The 21,294-nt window shown below is 42.9% G+C and overlaps 1 protein-coding gene across 6 annotated transcripts in view; it reads left to right on the plus strand.

The window, feature by feature from the left end:
• The window catches only part of USP7 (ubiquitin specific peptidase 7), an 88,458-nt gene that overhangs the window by 46,751 nt on the left and 20,413 nt on the right, over nt 1-21,294 (plus strand). For all 6 annotated transcript variants that reach the window (XM_079952481.1, XM_079952482.1, XM_079952480.1 and 3 more), the window contains 10 exons: nt 7,225-7,423; nt 9,578-9,716; nt 10,255-10,343; nt 10,780-10,888; nt 16,695-16,825; nt 18,116-18,170; nt 19,678-19,758; nt 19,860-19,950; nt 20,434-20,516; nt 20,680-20,789. In XM_079952481.1, coding sequence (XP_079808607.1) covers nt 7,225-7,423; nt 9,578-9,716; nt 10,255-10,343; nt 10,780-10,888; nt 16,695-16,825; nt 18,116-18,170; nt 19,678-19,758; nt 19,860-19,950; nt 20,434-20,516; nt 20,680-20,789 — 1,087 coding nt within the window. The remainder of the gene's footprint in view (nt 1-7,224; nt 7,424-9,577; nt 9,717-10,254; nt 10,344-10,779; nt 10,889-16,694; nt 16,826-18,115; nt 18,171-19,677; nt 19,759-19,859; nt 19,951-20,433; nt 20,517-20,679; nt 20,790-21,294) is intronic.

Below are 21,294 nucleotides of genomic sequence, written 5' to 3' on the forward strand. Positions count from 1 at the left end.
GGGGCCCGCACCTCGTCTGGACACGCTCTAATCAGCCATGACGGGCACGGGTCAAGAGGACAGGTGGTGGGCTTTCCAGCTCGGAGGAGTCTGTCCACATCGGCTGGGGATATCCGGTCAAAGTGGTCCAATACTGGACCCGAGGACAGTTGAGGGGCCTCCAGTTCCTTTATTGTATCCAAATCGGCAGGGAGGTCATGGCGGAGCAACAAGACCTTCTCCACAAAAAAGCTCGCAAATGCCTCACAGCTGTGTGTCAAATTGTTATTTAAATTTGGCTGTCCTTCAAGGGACGTTAAAGACCTAATTATACTAAATAATTGCGGAGGCAATGGAGGCCGAGAAGTAGGACTTCTTAGCAGCCTTCACCGCCATCTCGTAGGTTTTCATAAAAACCCTATAAGATGTTCTTGAGGCTCCGTCACGGGCACCCCGCCATACTCGCTCTAGCCGTCTGAGGTCCCGCTTCATTTTCCGGAGCTCCTCGGTAAAGCAGGGAGCCCGGTTTCTGTGGGGTCGCAGAGGGCGCTTGGTGCGATCTCATCGATGGCTGCCAGGAGCTGGATATTCCAGCCCTCAACAAGCTCAGTCAGTGAGTCGCCAGGGGGAGCAAGGTCCTGCAAGGCTTGGCGGAATCTATCAGGGTCCATCAGCCTCTGCGGGTGAGCCCAAATCGGCTTGCCACCTAAGCAGGGTGGGGGTGGAAAGTCAAGCCTGGCTTTCAGAGCGTAGTGATCAGACCATGGCACCTTCATCGAAGGAGACATGATCACATCTATACCTACGCCAAATATCAAATCCAGCGTGTGGCCTGCTTGATGTGTGGGGCCCGAAACAAACTGGGAGAACCCTAGTGTCGCCATGGAAGACACCAGGTCCAGAGCCTGTGAGGAGGGAGTGGCATCAGCATGGATGTTGAAGTCCCCCAATACCAATAGGTTAGGGAACTCCAAGGCCCAGCCGGCCACCGCCTCCAATAGGCCTGACAGGGTGGCTGCTGGTGCGCTAGGTGGCCGGTACACCAGCCAGACAGCCAAGCTCTCCTTGGAGCCCCACACTAGGCCAACACATTCAATGCTGGGGATCAATGGCGATGGTAGAGCCCTGAAAGGACAATCTTCCCGGATTAATAATGCCACCCCTCCCCCCCGGTCCACAGTCTGGGACTGGTGGAGGACAGAGAAACCCGGGGGCGCCATCTCTCGTAAGGTAACTGTTGCCCCTTTGCGCACCCAGGTCTCCGTCACACAAGCCAGGTCGACCCCCTGCGAGATGAAGAAATCTCGCAGTGTGGCGGTTTTGTTGCCTATAGACCTGGCATTGCACAGCACCAGTGACGGAGGTGAGTAATCCTTGCTCACCCTACCCTTGTCCCTCAGGATGAGGCGCAGATTGGAAGGGGTACGAGCATATCCATATCTCGATCCCCTTCGCCTATAACATCTGCCTCCACCGCCATACCTCCCTCGCCCCTCCACGGTAGCAATCCCAAGCCTCATAGTACCTTCCATTGATGGCAATTAATGTTATTCTTTCGCAGCCTAAAACAATAAAACCTTAAAACAATAAAAACAAAAACAACCCAGAAAACAATAAAACAATACAAATAAAAACTGCAAAAATTACAAATTCATCAAAATCTAACAAATTCCCAAGCCCACCCAAACATCCCACCCCCATATATAAAAAATCTAAAGGGAAAGGAACATTTTAAAACATGCAGGAAGCCATAGCTCTGTCAATACTTTAAGCATCTGCGGGAATCTCCAGATGCCTTCCTAGATTACTTTGTGACTGCACCTATGTTTTAATTGTAACCCAGTACCTTGGGAATAAGTCAGTATGGTGGTCAGGCTGTCTTTTGCACCATTCAAATAAACGTATAATAACAAAGCTTCCTGTTTTCGGAAGCATTCCTTGTGGGCCGGGCCTGCCATGTATGCTCTTTGTAGTCTGCATTTATTATATATATTTTGTATTCAATTTAATATTTCATGTAGCAAGACTCTGAAGTGGTTAATAAGTGGCTACATCAGTCTTGTATTAAAGCCTTTGTCTGGTAGTCGTAGGTGACAAAGAATTGTATGCAGGTGAGCACACAGAATTATATGCAGGTGAGTGAGCAGGTTAGTGTAGAAACTAAGTGGGCTGCCAGAGGACAAGGCAAAGGAGCTCTCTGATCTTTCTCTTCGAGTCCCCAGTGAAGTTACCAATGTATGGGCCACCATGGCAAGGCTATCCTTGTCTGGCACACCAACTGAGGTTGGTAAAGGTCACTAAGGCTTCTTGTGACAGCAGTGGATCTAGGAGTACCCCCAAACTGTCCACCAGCTCCTTCAGATGGAGTGCAACCCCATCCAGAGCTGGTTCAAAACTCAGTTCCCTGATCTGGGAATCACCCATTCATAGGGTTTCCATCTTGTGGGGATTCAGACACATTTTTAGTCCACTTTGAACTACATGCAGTGTGAAGAAGTATTTAGATTTTGGTCATTCCTGGCCATCCCACCATTCAGCTTCATTGAATGTCTCTAGGTTCTAGTTTTATGTGAGATGTTGCTTCTTCAAAGTATCAGATCTCTGCAAGGCTTTTAATGGTACCCTTCTAGGCTGCCTGGCTGAGATGATAGCAGGGAGCATTGCATTGTAGTGGTTTGCACCTGCCTATCTGATAGAAGGACCAAGCTTGCATTGGTGGTTTTAATTCAGAAGGTGGTCTGTTTGACTCTTTTGATTGAAGTGGTCTTGATTATATTGTTTCATGCCACCCCAGTCTCCAAGAGGTGCAAGGTTCCAGGGGTTCCTATGGTTTGTTTTATTTGTAATGAGGGACAGCAGAGACTGTGGTAGCTTTAGGATATATAATTTATTTACACATGATATATACATGAGCCTATGATGGAGGGACTCACAGCATTAACACCCCAATAAGTTATTGCCTGCCTCCCCCCCCTCTCTCTCCCCCCCCCTGACTTTTGTCTTTCTACCAGACAGTTGAGGAAGGGGGCCCACCTATTTGCCCTCTTGCACAGGGTCACTTCCTTTTGCCTTAATAACCCCTACTTAGAGGACCATTAGCAAGAAACTTGTCTAGCTATTCCAGCAGTTGAATTCCTCTTGGATCTAGGAATTGGAAGGAACTCCAGCATACAGCCTACCCCCACTCCCCACAAAAAACTTGCTAAACTGATGTTTAATTGTTCTTACTTTTTTAAATTCCAGATAGAACAATGTATTCCAGATAGAACAATGTGAGTGTCTGGAAGCGGTTGGAGGATGGATGGCGGCTAACAGATTGAGGTTGAATCCTGACAAGACAGAAGTACTGTTTTTGGGGGACAGGAGGCGGGCAGGTGTGGAGGATTCCCTGGTCCTGAATGGGGTAACTGTGCCCCTGAAAGACCAGGTGCGCAGCCTGGGAGTCACTTTGGACTCACAGCTGTCCATGGAGGCACAGGTCAAATCTGTATCCAGGGCAGCTGTTTACCAGCTCCATCTGGTACGTAGGCTGAGACCCTATCTGCCTGCAGACTGTCTCGCCAGAGTGTACATGCTCTGGTTATCTCCCGCTTGGACTACTGCAATGCGCTCTACGTGGGGCTACCTTTGAAGGTGACCCGGAAACTACAACTAATCCAGAATGCAGCAGCTAGACTGGTGACTGGGAGCGGCCGCCGAGACCATATAACACCGGTCTTGAAAGACCTACATTGGCTCCCAGTACGTTTCCGAGCACAATTCAAAGTGTTGGTGCTGACCTTTAAAGCCCTAAACGGCCTCGGTCCAGTATATCTGAAGGAGCGTCTCCTCCCCCATCGTTCTGCCCGGACACTGAGGTCCAGCTCCGAGGGCCTTCTGGCGGTTCCCTCACTGCGAGAGGCCAAGTTACAGGGAACCAGGCAGAGGGCCTTCTCGGTAGTGGCGCCCACCCTGTGGAATGCCCTACCATCAGATGTCAAAGCGATAAACAACTACCTGACATTCAGAAGACATCTGAAGGCAGCCCTGTTCAGGGAAGTTTTTAATATGTGACATTTTAGTGTATTTTTTATCTTTGTTGGAAGCCGCCCAGAGTGGCTGGGGAAACCCAGCCAGATGGGCGGGGTACAAATAATAAATTATTATTATTATTATTATTATTATTATTATTATTATTCATATTTAAATGAATTTACATAAAATTAAGAACAAAAATCCGCTTTAAAAAAACCTTATAACCAATTTAAATTCTTGCTTTACTGTCCTTTAAAGTTGTCTTGAAGGCTCTATGGAGAAATTTGGTGCTTTTTTAAATGATAAATACAACTTCAGGAAGTTTGAATCTAAAGCCCGGGCTCATTGCTTGTGGTGTACAGATTCCTAACGTGGACCAGATAGCATCATAATAATTATTATTCAGTATAACTTGATTTCTTATCTTCCCTTCACCACAAGGTCCAAGGGTGGGTTACAGCAATTTTAAAATGCAATTTTAAAATCAGTTTAAAACAAATTACAGTCAGCAGAATAGGAAGATTATTATTGTGGGGTCAATAACATATTAAGTGGATGGGCTGTGCCCTTGTGGTCACTCTCACTGCTATGCATAGAGAATGAAAGCGAATCATATAGAGTTAAAATGATCACTAACAATCCTGGGTGAGGTATGTGCCCTTCCCCATCACTTGTGACTTGGCTTAATTTACTTGGGTCACTTGGAATGATTAGCTGCATGGGAGCTTTCAGCCAGTTCATTTCAGTTCATTCCTTGTGAAGCACATAAATAGGTTGGTCTAGACTCTAGAGCTAGTGAGACTGGGATGTATGGACTTCAACTGTTTGGCCTTTAAAAACTTCTGGTTGTTATAATTTGATAACTTTTTAAATGGCTTTTGCTGCTTAATCAGAGGTTAAGCCACCCTACTGAGGACAGCCATCACAAATGCCAGATGTGAATGGGCCATTACTCCCTCTGAAATAACTTATGTGAGGCTTGAGAGTACTCCTTGATCCACCACTGTGGAGGGCACTTTGCTAGTGTTGGCTGGTATACCAGCTACAACTACTCCAGTGTTGGCCACTGTGAGAACAGAATACTGGATTAGATTCTGGGCCATTGGCCTGATCTAACAGGCTCTTCTTATGTTTTTATATGGTTCTGGACCAGGGTATTATGAAAAGTCACCTCTCCCATTTCACCCTGGTCACTTTGATCTATGAATGAAGGTTGATTGATGGTGCACACACCTCCGTGTCAAGCCTTATGGCTCAAATGCATGCTTTCAGTGTTGTGGCACCTGTTCTCTGAAGTTCTTTTCCTTAGCAGTGAAGGAAGCCCCAACCAACATTATGTTTTTGACATTAGATGAAAACATTTTTTTTCCCCCAAGCCTTCCAGATCAGTTCATTTTAAAACTTCAGCTTTTGATTCATGTTGACTTCCAAGTTTTTTTACAAAAACATTGGTTTATCATTTGTATTACATGTTAAAAACTTTTTTGCACTGCTCAGGTATTTTTGAATGTAGAGCAGTTTATAGATTCTGAAAATTTTTTTAAAAATTGGAATACTTTGGCATTTTAAGAGGGAGGCTTTCAGAAGATGTTCATGGTCGCATAACAGCTTTGGTTTCACAAGTAAAAATCTGGCCTGGGGGAGTAACTGTGCCTTTACTAATTGAAATTCATTTGGGAATGTGTGTGTGTGTATGTGTGTGTGAGAAAGAGAAAGATGGAGACCCCAGAGGCAGGGAGGAAGAGCGAGATTGAAAAGCTATGTAACAAAAGGTTGTCATTTGAAATACTTCTATTTGACTGCTTTGTTTTTCTGTGGCAAAAGACCATAATGGAATGCTGAGTTGGCTCTTGAAAATTCAAAAATGCACATTGATTTCATTTTGTGGCTGCTTATTGCATTTTTTTCAAATAACTTGAAACGAAGCTTCTTCTTTTAATGTGAAATGCCATTCAGTTCACCTCCAAACTGAACTCTGTCAAGAATGGATCAATGTTTACATTAAAAAGATAGAGCTGTGTTTATTTTATTATCAGGGGCTCTGTGACTTTACATTTTGATGTTTTGAATCTGAAAATGAAGGTCCCTCCCCCTGACTTTTTAGCAGCTTCTTTGTGTGAGAAGAATAAATGTTTCACAGTTTTTCATCACTGAACATACACAATATTCTCCTTGCAGGTGCTGTCAGCAACTATTAGGTGCTGATTATCTAGTAACAGCAGTTATACAGGTTCCTCTTTATGCTGTTTTTTAAAAAATATTTTGTATCAGAGGTTTCCCCATATCTGATTATGTCACAGTTTAAAACCTTATGCATCCTGTATTTTATGACCCCTTATGCTTTGTTGCATAATTGCACTGATGATGTTTGTTTTGTTTTGTTGAGGTTGTATACTTCTTTGTATGGGTTGTATATATTTTGTTGAGCTATTTCAAGCCAGATTTGGCTTACAGCTCAATCGTTATAAGCAGTGAAGTGTTTGTTTGTTTGTTTGTTTGTTTGTTTGTTGTTTTGCAGGGGACGGTATATGCACAGTCCGACCAAAAACTAGATATGTAGACTTGTTAATATAAAGCATTCCATAGCAGGGGGAGGCACATTTCCCATGGCAGGAAGTTCCAGAGTCTGGGTCCCACACTACAAAGAAGTCCCTCTTTTGTATCCACAGCAACTGATGGTGGTGGGCAATTAATGATAATCTTAGTGGGCAGACAACTCACACAGGGAGGAGATGAACTTCTAGCATTTGAACTTAGAACCAGCCTGTAAGCCACTGAGATTGGCATGAAAACAGAGGTGCATGATTCATGTATCTGGCCCTGGTCAAATCTGCAGTTGGTACAAATTGCTGCAACTAAAAATTTCAGCTTTCAAAGGCAGCTGGTGGTACAGTGTACTTTTTCTACTGCTTCCTTAGAATATGATGTTGGAAAGGGGACAAAGAAAGTTAGGCGTCAACTGCATACTGGTACAGTGCTCTCCAAATCTCTGCACAATAAATTCCCTTGGTAACTAAAAATCAGAAATAAAATATACAGTCTATTAAAGACTTTATCCTTGCTCTGCAGTGTTCTTACTGTTTCTACATCTGACTTCAATGCATATGGGGTGTTTTGCTGCTCTGATGAAATGCCACACGGTGAGTGGAGGCCGAGCACCATTGGCCTTGCATGGGGACTGAAAGATCAGGCTGCTTAATTTGCATTTAATTGAACTTTGGTATTTTACAGACACAAGCTGGCGGTCGGAAGCAACTTTCCAGTTCACTGTTGAACGTTTCAACAGGCTGAATGAATCAGTCCTAAGTCCCCCCTGCTTTGTACGGAACCTGCCATGGAAGATTATGGTGATGCCACGACTCTACCCAGACAGGCCGCACCAAAAAAGTGTAGGATTCTTTCTTCAGTGCAATGCTGAGTCTGATTCCACGTAAGATATTTTATACACTATACATTTCTGTATAGCACCATCTTAACCTCTTGCATTTTCTGACTATAACTTCTGCGTCGATTGGTAGGACAGCTTCGGCATTCAGGAAGGGTGTTTAGGGGTACATGCTTAGATGTGGAGGAAAGAGGCAGAAAGTCGCATTAGAGAGGCCTGATCAGTCTGAAGTAGTCTTCCTTGTTGTCTGCTGTATATTGGGTATAGTATGTTGAGATTGACATAACTTAATTTGGGATGAATGCAATGTATGTTAGTTCTCAGATATATATTGACCAAATTAATAAGCTATTCAGGCTGGTATTTAATAGTTTTGAATAGTTAATACGTTAATTACCAAATACATGAACCAGATGAGGATGCATACTATTTGACCTTTCCCAACAAGAAGAAGGCAGCAAGTGCTTGGCGAATCTATATACAGAGCTGATTTATTGAAGCATAAATTGGCTGCACTGTTGCATACTTACTACTGCTGCTTCCTTCTGGTGAGGTGCTGCCTGTTTGAATTCCCTCATGCATGAGCACAAAATGATCTGAGCATGTTGGAATGCCCAGTTGCTGCTATTTTGTTTTGTTTTTTGGTTAACAAAAAAAGCACTAAATGGAGAAAGGTCTCCCATAGGAAAAGACTAGAGCCTGTCAGTTGATTTAAAAAATGGGTAACTCAGCTAATTTTAATTAATAAACTTGAATATTACCAAAGCTGCTAGGCAGGGGTCCATTTGAAAAAGTGAGCACAGGTTGAGAATTGTATGTTTTTTAAAAGTTGGTTTTAACATCTAAAGCTGATGTTGGCTGACTCAGTTTACGTTGTTAAAAATCAAAGCTTACAGCCTTAACAAAACAGGAAATAAAAGTAAGGTGGCTACAGCAGAATTTCGTATACATGGGATTGGAGCACATCACTAAGAACTAGAAGCCACAATCTTGGCTGAGTGGGAGGCACAGTGGAGTTTATGTATAATCTTTTGAAGGAGTCTCCTAACCCTCAGGTTGAGAATTCAAGCAAATAAGCATTCAGAGAACAGTGGCATCTCCATTTGCTGTTTCTTAACCTGTAGTAGCAGAAGTCTTTTTTAAGTATTCCTACCTACTTTAGAGGAGTTGTAATAATAATAATAATAATTTTTTATTTATACCCCGCCCTCCCCAGCCAAGGCCGGGCTCAGAGCGGCTTACAAACAATAATAAAAACAAGAAGAATGATTACAACTTAAAAACAAAAATAAAATACAACATTAAAATAATGGAACATTAAAATATTAAAATGTAGCCTCATCGCAGGAGGAGAAGGAAAAGAAAAAAAAGAGAGGGGGGGAGGGAGGGAGGGAGGGAGGGAATCAAATTGGCTCCAAGCCAAAGGCCAGGCGGAACAACTGTGTCTTACAGGCCCTGCGGAAAGAAATCAGATCCTGCAGGGCCCTGGTCTCATGAGGCAGAGCGTTCCACCAGGCCGGAGCCAGAGTTGAAAAGGCCCTGGCTCTGGTTGAAGCCAATCTAACTTCCTTAGGGCCCGGGACCACTAGGGTGTTGCTATTTATGGCCTTGAGGCTCTCCGTGGGGCATACCGGGAGAGGCGGTCCCGTAGGTACGAGGGTCCTAGGCCGTGAAGGGCTTTAAAGGTCAAAAGCAGCACCTTAAATCTGACCCTGTACTCCACCGGGAGCCAGTGAAGCTTGAAAAGCACTGGGTGAATATGCTCCCATGGCAGAGACCCTGTGAGGAGCCTCGCTGCAGCATTCTGTACCCACTGGAGTTTCTGGGACAGCTTCAAGGGCAGCCCCGCATAGAGCGAATTACAGTAGTCAAGCCTGGAGATGACCGTCGCATGGATCACTGTGGCTAAGTCGGGGCGGGAAATGTAGCATTCTTAGATAGCTATAGAAGAAAATGCACCGAGCTGGAAAAATTCCATGGTGAGTGAACACATAAAAACAGCTCTGTGAGAAACTGAGCCTCTACTCAAACGCTTTCTGTGATGTTAATAGTTTGTAATGGCTCTGAGAGCATTGAAGCAATGTTTTTTTTATCCAGAGGTGGCAAGAAGTAAGGTAGGCTTGTTCAGTAAAGCACAGTTTATTAGCATCTTTTTTCTGCAACTCAGCATGTCAACTGTTATCTCTTTAATTGTTGCAGGTCATGGTCTTGTCATGCACAAGCAGTGCTCAAGATAATAAATTACAAAGATGATGAGAAATCATTCAGTCGCCGTATTAGCCACTTGTTCTTTCATAAGGAAAATGACTGGGGCTTTTCCAACTTTATGTCATGGAGTGTAAGTAACAGTGTGTAGCAGCGCAAGAGCCAGTGTGATGGTTGTGAATAAGTTTTGGACTAGAAAATCCATGTTCAAATCCTCACTCAGCCATGAGGCTCACCAAATGATTCTGAGCAAGTCTCCTTCCTCCTTCCTTTATTTCTTCCTCTTAGCCTAACCTACCTCACTGGGGTGTGAGAATAAAACAGGTTCCTAGGTTGGAGAGAACTGTGAATACCTCCTTGAGATCGTTTGAGGAAGGGTGGGATAAAGAATACAATGCAGTGTAATTGACATTATGAGAAAGAAGTCCCATGTTAAGCTCTCAACTGGTGGTCCTGCTCACATAAATTGTGACGAGCAGTGATCTTCCTCTCTGAATAGCAGGAGACATTCCTGTAACATTCAGACTCACTGTTGAAAGTTAGTGTGCATTTATAGACTGCAGGTTTTAAGAAAAGAGCTTTCAAGATTGCCAGTCATCAAAGTGATGTTAGTTAGGCCTTATATGTGATTTGATTTTTAATGTTCTTGTTGTCAATTTTACTTTTTGTAGGAAGTTACTGATCCAGATAAAGGCTATATAGAAGATGACAAAGTAACTTTTGAAGTGTACGTTCAAGCTGATGCTCCACATGGCGTGGCGTAAGTACCTTATGATCCTTTGACTGGAACAAGTGGTTGGATTGTGGGTCAGTAACCAAGTTTCTTAACAATCTTTGATATCCATTGTGAATTTGGTAAGTGTCTTGTGTTCAACGTTCAACAAATCACTTCACAATACTGTCAACTTCTAAGCAGCACCTGCTCATTTTGTGGTTTAGAATTCAGCCTGCCGTGCAGTCTTTCTTCAGAAGGTCTTTGAAGAGCATACTCAAAAGGATAAAATTTATGAACAGATTTCTGAATACATGGAACAAATTCTAAATATTCCACGATGGATATATTGCCTTAATGACCAGCAAGGTTGTTTTGGTGGATACTGCTTGTTTCCACAATAATTGTCCTTTGTATTCACACACTGGAAATACATTAATTTGTGTGTGTGTGGTTCTTGTAACCCAATTCATGGTTTTTATAGGTGGGATTCCAAGAAGCATACAGGATATGTAGGACTGAAGAACCAGGGAGCAACCTGCTATATGAACAGCTTATTACAGACATTATTTTTCACAAATCAGCTACGAAAGGTAAACCAAAGTTTTTGTGACTTCCCTGTTTATATGCTGCTGAATTGCTATGGGATATTAGGAGCGACCATAGCTGTGCAGCCTAACATTATTGCACTGGAGATGTGCAGGATGCTATAGGCGATAATCCATGTTACGAATGCAGCTGGTAAATTATTCTGTAGTAGCTGCTTGTCCTGCCCTGCATCTACAACTTGCTGCCTGAACCAGCACTCACAACCACACCAAGGAAACAGCACCACAGAGCTATTCCAGGTCCTGGGAGGCAGCCTTGGCAGTAGAGAAGACGATAGAGATGGCAGGCCAGTGGAAGGAAGAGGTAGAGTAGCTTGATCTCTTAGTTGGTGGCAGTTGCCACAGAGTTCACCCTTGTGGCAGAGAAAACCTCTGAGCTAGCAAATGCCAGTTGCCGTTTTGAAGTTTGGGGCAGCCTCAACTTCAAGCATTCTCTAATTGTAAATCCATCTGGTAGGTCACCTGCATTCTGTTTCTTTGTAACATGTGCCTTCGGACTCCTCAGTATTTCTTCTACATGCCCCACCCTAGCTGATACCTATCCATCTGAACATTATTATTCTACCCAATTGTTAAATGCGCATGAGATTTTACCAAAAGGTAAAAGTCACTAGCTATCTCCATTGCTGTTGCGAACAGCTGCTTCTTGTGTGCAAAACCTGCCTGAGGTACCATCGATCCTTTTGGCAATGAAGAGACACTTGAAGGGCTTTCTTCTAGAACTCCAGCAGTCCTTGAAGAAGAGGAGAAAACTTGCTGCTGCTTACTGTGGCTTATAGGGATTAAATGAAGCCATGTTCTCATTAAATGTACAGTGGAGGCCTGATGCAAGAGTGGATTAAATGCCCCATTGAAATCACCAGGTTGTATACAACTAAGTTAGTTATGCCCATTAATTTAAGTGGGTCTACTCTGAGTAGGACTAGTACTGGATACAACTCCTTGTCTGTGCCCATTATCTCTCTTTTTCTTCCTTCCGCCCACAAAAAAGGGCCCTGCTGGATCAGAATAAGGCCTGTCTATTCCAGTATTTTGTTCTATGGGGCCAGCCCCCCACTCTGGGGTTATGCATGCAGCTGATTCTAACAAATTACTACTGTCTCTGGTGTCTAGGAGATGAATGGTTCATTCTGGAGGTAGCACTGTCTGCTATGATCCTTCAGGAGTGCAGTGAGCATACTGTTTGGCCTTTTGCTTGACCTGATTGCTCAATTCCTAGTCTTGCAATAAGCTTTTTTTTTTTTTTAAAGTAACTTCCCCACCACCCAGCTATTCAACTTCCTTGTCACAGTGGTTTAGTTGAGCAATGAATGTGCTTTTCTTAGGCTTTTATGCAAACAACCACCACCTGTTACTGCAAAGAGTGGTATCTTTTGTCTCTTCCTGTCTTTCTGGTTCTTTTATGGTCATTCCCTAAGGGAGACTTCTCTGATATTAATATATTCCTGATTATGATTTCCTTTTAGGTTGGTCAAAGGAAAGAACTCTTGCTTTCTCACATTTGCTTCTTCTTGCCACTCTCAATTTGTATCAGGCCCTACTTTGTGTACCCATGTTTAGGGTTCTGCAGGGTGTGAATGAATGAATGAATCTTTATTTGCGTCAGCCATCGGCCATAGCCATAAAACAACAATACGATATACAAATAATAATAGTAATAATAAGTTATATAAAATACATTTTAGGGTTTTGAATCAATAGTCAAATAATGGATCTTATTCTGATGGCCCCAGCTAAAAACCTTGCAGCCTTTGCTGTCACCTGCTCATCTTGATCTGCCAAGAGAAAGGACACTTTAGCTGTGGTTGGACGACCCAGAATGGACAATAAAAGAGGGGTGACATTCTCATTCCTCAAGTCTTTATAAAGCGTGCAAGCCAGAAGGGCATTCACCACCGATTCAGTACTGCCATCTCCACAGGCACATAAGTGTTTTTCGTGTGGAATCTGTTGGAATCGTCCCTCAAGTACAGTCGAGAACAATACATTCAATCTTGCAAGAGTAAAAGTGTGTCTATATTTTAGAATTGCTAGGTTATGCAGATAGGGTGCCAGAGAGTCGAAATGGGAAGGTGGAAAATATTCATACCATGGGCAAAATGTCCTTATTGTGGCCAAGTTGTTCTGACACTCAGTATCATTTAGGCGCTGACAAATTAGACTGTTTGCTTTACTCACCCAAAGTGAGTAGCTGTTGTGGTGATAAAGCACAAGAGTGAAGTTTTTGATAGACAATTTTAGTCCAGGCACTCTTGTGACAATCTTGAAGCCCTAGGGATAGTAGACTGGGAGGATTTGAATTTACGTGAAGCCAGTAGTTAAGTTGCTAGATCCGCAATTCTACTGAGGGAAGATTAGCCTCTAGGACCAATGATGCGCTTGGGACACAGGGTGGCACAGAGAAAATTTGCCTTAAGAACTTTGGTTGGACAGCTTCCATAGATACAAGGTGAGTGCCTGTCCAAATCTGAGCCCCGTATAATTGCTAGGGGTTTAGGTTCTGCAGGGTGTGATGTTGGCCTAGTTTACTGAGGATCTCAACTCTTTTAAAAGCAAGTTTTTAACAAAGAGCTGTGTGAGGATACTGAAGCTCACCTGGCAATTTTACTCTACCACCCAGAGAGAAAATTGAGACTTTGCAAACTCAGTTCCATATGCATTCTGTGTTTTTTCCTCCCTGAACCGATATAAAATTGTGAATGACATACAGTCCAAGTTGCCTAAAGAAGTTGCAGATTCAGAACCTCCTTTATTGACAACCCTGCCAAATAAATTATTTTGTTACTTTGCATTTATGCAGTGACTTCAGTTGCTTTTCTCCCCCAACCCCCAACCCTTTCTTTGTACCATGCTAAATTCAGTCACCTACTTTGTATTGTTTAGGATTTCCATTATAATCTGCTAGTTATAGAAGCAGATTTGTTTTATCACCTAAACCAGCTCCTAAAGTTTTTCAACTCCTGTTAACTCCCCAGCTTCTCTCTACTTCAGTGGTTTAATTTCGCTATGTAGCAGGTGGGTCAGAACTACTCTTCATCTCCCTCCTCTTCCTATGGCCTCCTTTGTCTCTATTGATACCAGCCATTAAAAAAAAAAAACTTGCTCAACTTCCTACCATTGATGTGGTCTTGTTGGCTGGGTGTGCCCCTTCCCCTTTTTCCCTAGGGATATCAGCCTGGCATGTTACTTTGCCTGCTGAAATATCAGCAGGCTCTGTACTGAGGTATTGAGATGGAACCACAGCTTAGTGGTAGAGTGTTTTGCTTGCAGATGATCCCAGGTTGAATCCTCACCATCTCTAGGTAGGACTGGGAATGTTCCCAGTATGAAATCCTGGAAAGCCACTGCCAGTAAGTGTAGACAATACATAACTAGATATACCAGTGATCCCGGCCCCTAAGTTTCCTATTTGTTTCCCTTTTATTGGCTGCTTGTCTTCATTCTTCAAGGGTGTATTTCTATTTTTTTTCCTTTTACGTGCTTGTAATATGCCTTGCTATTCCTGTTCTTAGTCTCTCCTCATCCTAATCTTGTATTAATCCTCCAGAGTTCTACTTTCCTTTCTTGCGGTCTACTCATTTGTCACTAGCAGCCTTTAACCCAGTGTGGTTTGTTATTCTAAGAAACCAAGCTGACTGTGCAGTTTTCGAATCAGTGGTTAAAATCAGGATAGTTTTGAAAGGTTAATTTTGCCACCTTGAGCAGCCAACCCTGCTCCTTGATCTCAGAAACCTTCATGCGAACTTTGGTTAAAATAAGCGGGGTCCAAATGAATATCAAACACACATTTCCAAAAGACATAGTAGAGTCTGTAGCCATTAAGTGTACTATTTATTTATTGCAGTTAATTCTTTCGGGATGCAATCCTTCCAAGGGAGTTTAGCAGCATAACATGGCCCTTGTGATGTCAACATTTTCTGCACAGCCTTGGATTGCATTAGTCTCCTTTTCAGACTTTTCTACACAAGCTGCTCTCCTAATTCCCTCTCTTGTGCATTCTGTGTTTTTAGTTTTCTCCCTCACTCCTGTGTCACCAGTGAATAGTTGGAACTATTCCCCTACTCTTCGATTAAGTCACCCACACAATGCAGCCTTTTGCCATGTCACATTTTAATCCCTTTAGGGCCCTTTGTCTAAATTCACTGGTGTTCTCAGTCCTTCCCACTTGAATGTAATCTGAGAATTGAATTGGTGTATGTTTCCTCCCTCTTTCTGGCGATTAACAGATAAGTAAAACCCATCTGACCCCTTTCTTGCATGCTTTTAAATGGGCATACTGTCAGTCACGTAGGAAGCTGCCTCTTACCAGCTCAGATCATTTAACTTAGCATGGTCAACACTAGCTGGCACTGGCTCTCCAGGATTTCAGGCAGTTTTTCCCAGTTCTTCCTGGAGATGCCGAGGATTGAACCTGCGACCTTCTATGTGTAAAGCAGGTCATCCATTACTGAGCCACACCCCTTCCCTTCAGGAACATAGGAAGTTGCCTTGTACTGAGCCAGGTGGGAACGTCCCCTCAATGACTAGAAGATTCTGTCTGTTTTCTGCAATGTGAAAATACCTAGTCTTGAAACTGAATTCTGCATTCTCTTAGCTCTAGCTAAGGGCAATGCAGTATTATCTATGGCAAATGTTCCCCTAGATATATATGGTCTGATATGTAGCTGGATCCTCGGGTACTTGAACCACTGCATCATTGAGAGCTGGAATATTTCCCTGGTGTAGGGAAATGCCCAAGATGTTGAATCTGTGTATTGAATTGAGACAATATAGCGATAAAAATTGTGCTGTTGTGCATAATTCCAGTTCTGCAAGGTGCTGAACATGATTTAGAGGAAACTTTACTGTGTTGTGTGTCTGGTAGCAGATTGATTAGAGTCAGGCAGGACCTAGGACAGTTCCCATTACATGCTCCCACTCTCATTGTAAATTGCTCTGATAAGGGTCTGAACTGAGATGGGCACAAAAATAGTAAAGCCATCCTGCCGAGTGTTGATCAAGACCAGCCTACCCTTAGCTGCCCAGCTTGGTGCCTTGCACTTCAGCATCACTTGATGGTCTTCAGTTAAACTTCCTCTCCTCTCCTCAGAACTTTACAGGTGAGGGTTCGCCTGTGGAGACATGATGAGGCTGTGCATTCTGGTTCCTTGTTTGAGAGGTCTGAACTCACCTCTAATTTTCAGAGGGTTAATCTGGTGCCAAGATTAATTCTTCCTGCAGATTGTTCTTCCTCGGGCTAGCTTGGGGTCCATGCCATCCCTAAGGGAGAGTTGTGCTGTATAGTGGTCACCTCTGTATCAGAATTGCTCTCTGAAACATCTGGAGTTCTGGACATGACAAATTTCAGATATGTTTGGAAAGGATGGGGGGGAGAGAAGAGAATACTAAGGGCAGCTTTTTTAGAGACACCCCTCCCTCCAAATAATCTGGTGCAATGTCATAATGGAAGGTTCATTTAAATAAGCATCAAATGCCAAGGCCCAAACAGAATGTAGGATGGCAGTTAGCTTGCTGTAATGCAGCAATAGTTTGGGCATCTTGAAAATTAAGCTGTCAGTCTGATTTGAGCAACTGTTCCACTGTAAGCAAAATGATGAAACTGCTGGATATTGCAGGGCCTTCCCCTCCCTTTTAGTGTCAGCAGAGCACATGGGCAGATTATTCAAATATGTTTTACTGATGTTGGCCTGTCTGACAGATTTTTGATCATGATGAAATGGATTAATAAATACAACCATGTGAGCTATGAGACCCTTTTCTGTAGTCCTAATTAAATTGGTTTCTTTTTTAGGCTGTGTACATGATGCCCACAGAAGGAGATGACTCATCAAAAAGTGTTCCTTTAGCATTGCAGAGGGTGTTCTATGAGCTTCAGCATAGCGACAAACCAGTAGGAACTAAGAAGCTGACAAAATCCTTTGGGTAAGTGCTGCCAAGATATCAGATGGCTCTTCATGGTTGGCCAGTTTCTTAACCAAAGATTCTCAGCCTACTTCTTCTCAGAAGTGGCTTTCACCATCTGTTAAATGAACCAAGACTGAGTATGTTAATTGTGGTGAAGCCGTCCGTTCCTGACAGGCTCTTGCTGAAGGGGATCCTGCCATTGGTTGCATGCACCGACAGATCCTTTTAGTATAGCACACCCTTCCATGTGCATTTTGCCCACCATTTTGTCAGGAATCTATGGGGAGGGATCATAGCCCAGTGGTAGAACACTGAAGCCCTCAAGTTCTGTCCTTGGAATCTGCAGTTAAAAGTATCTCAATAGGTGCTTCATATTCTTTATATGCTGCCCAGTAACAGAAGATCTCTAGCCAACTTAGAGTTTAGGAAAACCACTGTAATTGAGAAGACTCTCTCACTGACACCCTGGAGAGATGCTGCCTGTTGGGGTGGACCAGGCAGGAGTGGGGAACTGGATCTGGCTGGCATACCAGATCCATAAGCCTTCCCCACTCCCAAGGTCAAGTTTATGACAACTGGGTGGGAACACCCACCCACCTGTCAGTCTCCTGATGTCATAATGATGTCAGGCGATAAACACCTTTTGAAATCTGAAGTAGATTACTAGGCAGTTACAGCAACCTCCTTTGAAGGTGCACTCCCAATACCAGTCAGTACCAGTTTGCCTTCAAAGGGGATTGCCCCATTGGTGCAAAACAGTTTGCATTGAAACCCCTTGCTAAAATGGGTGGTGGTGGTGCAGAATGGGGAGCCCCGGTTTCAATGCATACCTCTAATGGCGCAAGCCTGTTTGGAAGTGCTCTCCCACCAAGTCAGGTGATTTTTCAAAGGGAAATCAGGATCAATTTTTCTTTGAAAGAAAAGTTTGTGCCAGTTGTGCTAAGCCTTTAAGCCCAAGGGCTGCATTAGCTATTTGGCAATCTCCCCACTGCAGTGCTGGGCTTGCTTGAGATATATGCAGTTGCACTACGCGCGCGCGCGCGCGCGCACACACACACGCAAGATATGGAGTGGCAGGCCATTTGAAATGGTAATCGTGATCTAGGTCACAGGTTTTCTGCCGTTCTTCATGCACTTACGTGTCCACACATGAAAAGAATGGTTCATTCTGGGATTTCATAAGTTGCACAGTCTTTCTTAGCTGGGCTTTTTGTTGGTGTACAGCACAAGGTATTTTTTTAATAACTTCACAATTGTTTTCAAATGTGGCCATTTTATAAGTGCCTTTTTCCCCACTATTTAATAAAGATGGGAGACGTTAGACAGCTTCATGCAACATGACGTTCAGGAACTATGTCGAGTGGTATGTATTTCCCCTTTTTCTGTTCAAGATTAGCATACAGTTTTGTTGCAGTTATTCATGTCGTGTCACTCACAGGGTAATCCAGAGGGAGACTGTTCCACACAAGCCCCACTGAAATGAACTGAACTTGCAGAATATCTCCTGGTTTGATTAGGCTGTGCAAAATTGCTTCTTGCTAGATTGCACCCTAAATTATCTTTTACTTATACTCCAGGTTTAGTTAGAGCCAGTGATCAAATTTAATTTAATTGTTGAAATCTCAGCCCTGGAATTTGTGCAGACATTATTAGTGTCCTGGCCTATATGTGCAGAGTTGCGTTTCCTGCACACTGAGGAGGAATATCTGACAGGGGGAAAACCTTAAATTTTAGAACTCCTCTAAGTAGGGTCTCTTTATAGTTCTGTGTTAAGAAAGTGCCACCCTGAGGCATTCAGGACCTTTAGCCAGAATTAAAACTAAACAAATAATTTTCTGTTAAGAAAGCAGAAGTAGCTTGAAGTGTGAGAGGGTGATCTGAAAGCACTGTAGTTTGGAGGCAGTGATGGCCTGGATGAGGACCAATAAACTGAAGTTGAAATCCCACTTGGATAACACTGTGGATTGGTGGTTCCTCCAGTCTTGGAATTGAATGGATAGCCTGTCTTGGGTGGGATTCTTCTCCCTTAGAAGGGGCAGGTTCATAGTTTGGGGATACTCTTGGATCTAGATCTGCCATTGGCTTCAGTGGCACAGATACCCTATATTGGGATACAGTTGTTGCTGGCTAGAACAGCTCTGGATGACGGCAGTAAGGTTTACCTAAGGCTACCATTGAAGACTGATTGGAAGCTGCAGTTAGAGAATAATATGGCTGCCAGAATTTTGACTGGCAGAGCCAGCAGGTATCTCATAATACCAATTCTGACAAATTTGCATTTGTTGCCTGTATGCTATAGAGCACAATTCAGTGTGTTTGTATGTAAAGATTTAAAGGACTTAGGATCCCAAGTACCCGAAGGAACACTTCTCCCTATTGCAACCAGCAGAGGCCCATCCCATCACTGGGTGAAATACAAAGTGCCAAGATGTGGCACCTCAATTACAGAACCCCTACCTTCCATGGTGCCACAAATGACAGTTCTGTTGACCTTTCAACACCAGTTAAAGTTGTACCCAGAATTTTTAAGGATTTTGTTTTACTCCCAGCTAGCCGTATCTGAGTTATTAACTCACTGCTCTGTGAACAAGTCAGTTGGATTTTAATTCATGTTTTAATTGCTATATTTGTATTATTTTTGTTTATCATGGCGTTTTTTGGTAGTGTTGTAACCTGCCCTGGGAATCATGACCTGATGGATGGATGGAAAAAAATAAAATAAATGTTGCAGTGTTGCTGGAACTGAGGGGAGGTGGCCAGATCTGGATGGGAGAGCAATGGGAGCCCCCATGCCCCACCCAGCTTCTTTTAAAGGGTATATAAATTAAATAGATGTGTGTTTCCAATACAAACTTTCTGCTTTCTTTCAGTTGCTTGATAATGTTGAAAACAAAATGAAAGGCACCTGTGTAGAAGGCACTATTCCTAAATTATTCAGGGGGAAAATGGTGGTATGTATTTGGTTTAAAAGCTAACTTTGAGACACTGTTTGTGTGTGTTACTTTTGTTGTTTGTATGCACTGATACCTCTCTACCCTATTTTTGTTTGCAGTCTTATATCCAGTGCAAACACGTAGACTATCGTTCTGAACGAATAGAGGATTATTATGACATTCAGCTAAGTATAAAGGGAAAGAAAAGCAGTAAGTATATAGTTTATAAATCCATGTGGTTTAGATAAGCCCTTTTTTTCCTAAATGTCTGATTCTCTAGAACCTTTCAACCTGACAAGCATGTTTGCTACACTCATTTTTCCTGGGGGATATGTTGACACCTGAACTAGGTTGTACCAATTCAGTTAATGCAGTCTTTCTCTTGCCCATGTTAATAGTCTCCCCACATGAGCAGGGTATGAGTCTGCAACCAAGGCTCCTGGCTGAGAATTTTTCCAGTTACTAATGCCTGAATAGGTCTAGCATCCGCTGGCTGATTGTGGCAGATACAGAGTTGAGCAGGGCTGTTCATCCTGGATCTTAATTTTCTTTAACCCGCACTAGTGTCACCGCACAACTAGGGTCTGGGGACTGTGCTGGGTGCATGAATGTGGTATTTCTCTCTTCCCGCACATGGAGCCTCTGTGTGTGATTGGTAACACCTCCTTTCTTCATACCCCTTCTCTTTTTCAGTATTTGAGTCCTTCATTGATTATGTTGCTGTGGAACAGCTGGATGGGGATAATAAATATGATGCAGGAGAACATGGTTTGCAGGTATGCTACTCCTCATGGAGGTCTGTGTGATAACAAACGTTTTCAGGGTAGTCCTGCATGCTAAGTATCATGTTGGTACCTCAATTCTGTAAGTAAAATTATTGTTTCAGAGGGTGATGTCAGTACCACTGTTAATGCAGATGTTTCTTCCTTTAACATGCAGGAGGCAGAAAAAGGTGTAAAGTTCTTAACGCTGCCACCAGTGTTGCATCTACAACTCATGAGGTTCATGTATGATCCCCAGACTGACCAGAACATCAAGATAAATGATAGGTAATCAGTATTGTGTTATATTAAAGCTAAAAATTAGATACCTGGAAATGCTAAATCCTTATCAGAATTCTAGCTTGCCACATTTAAAATTTATTCTGAAAAGCCAAAGAGCAGCAGCAACACACAGCCCAAGGTAACGATGATTCCAGAACATTGACTTAATAATTTTGCAGTCTTGTTAATCATTGTTTGTAATCTAATCATTGTGTGTAAAAGGATTTATCTTCAGGAAGCACGGAGATAAATCCTTTTTGCCCAGCATTTTGTCCAAATTCCTGTTGTGTACAACACTTAGACACATGTAAATTAGTGGACATGACTAACTGAGGCCCATGAATGTAAACTGGTCTACTTTGAGGAGAACTTAAATCAAGAACAATGCATAAGTACAACACATAGATGTTATATAGTGCACAGTGATATTTGCACTGATGTTATGAAACTACAGGTTTCAGATGCAATATGTCAGCTGCAATTCTGTGCATAGTTACGCATACATAGATTG

The sequence above is a fragment of the Podarcis cretensis genome, assembly GCF_951804945.1.
Source record: "Podarcis cretensis genome assembly, chromosome: 14".
Taxonomy (NCBI): Eukaryota; Metazoa; Chordata; class Lepidosauria; order Squamata; family Lacertidae; genus Podarcis; species Podarcis cretensis.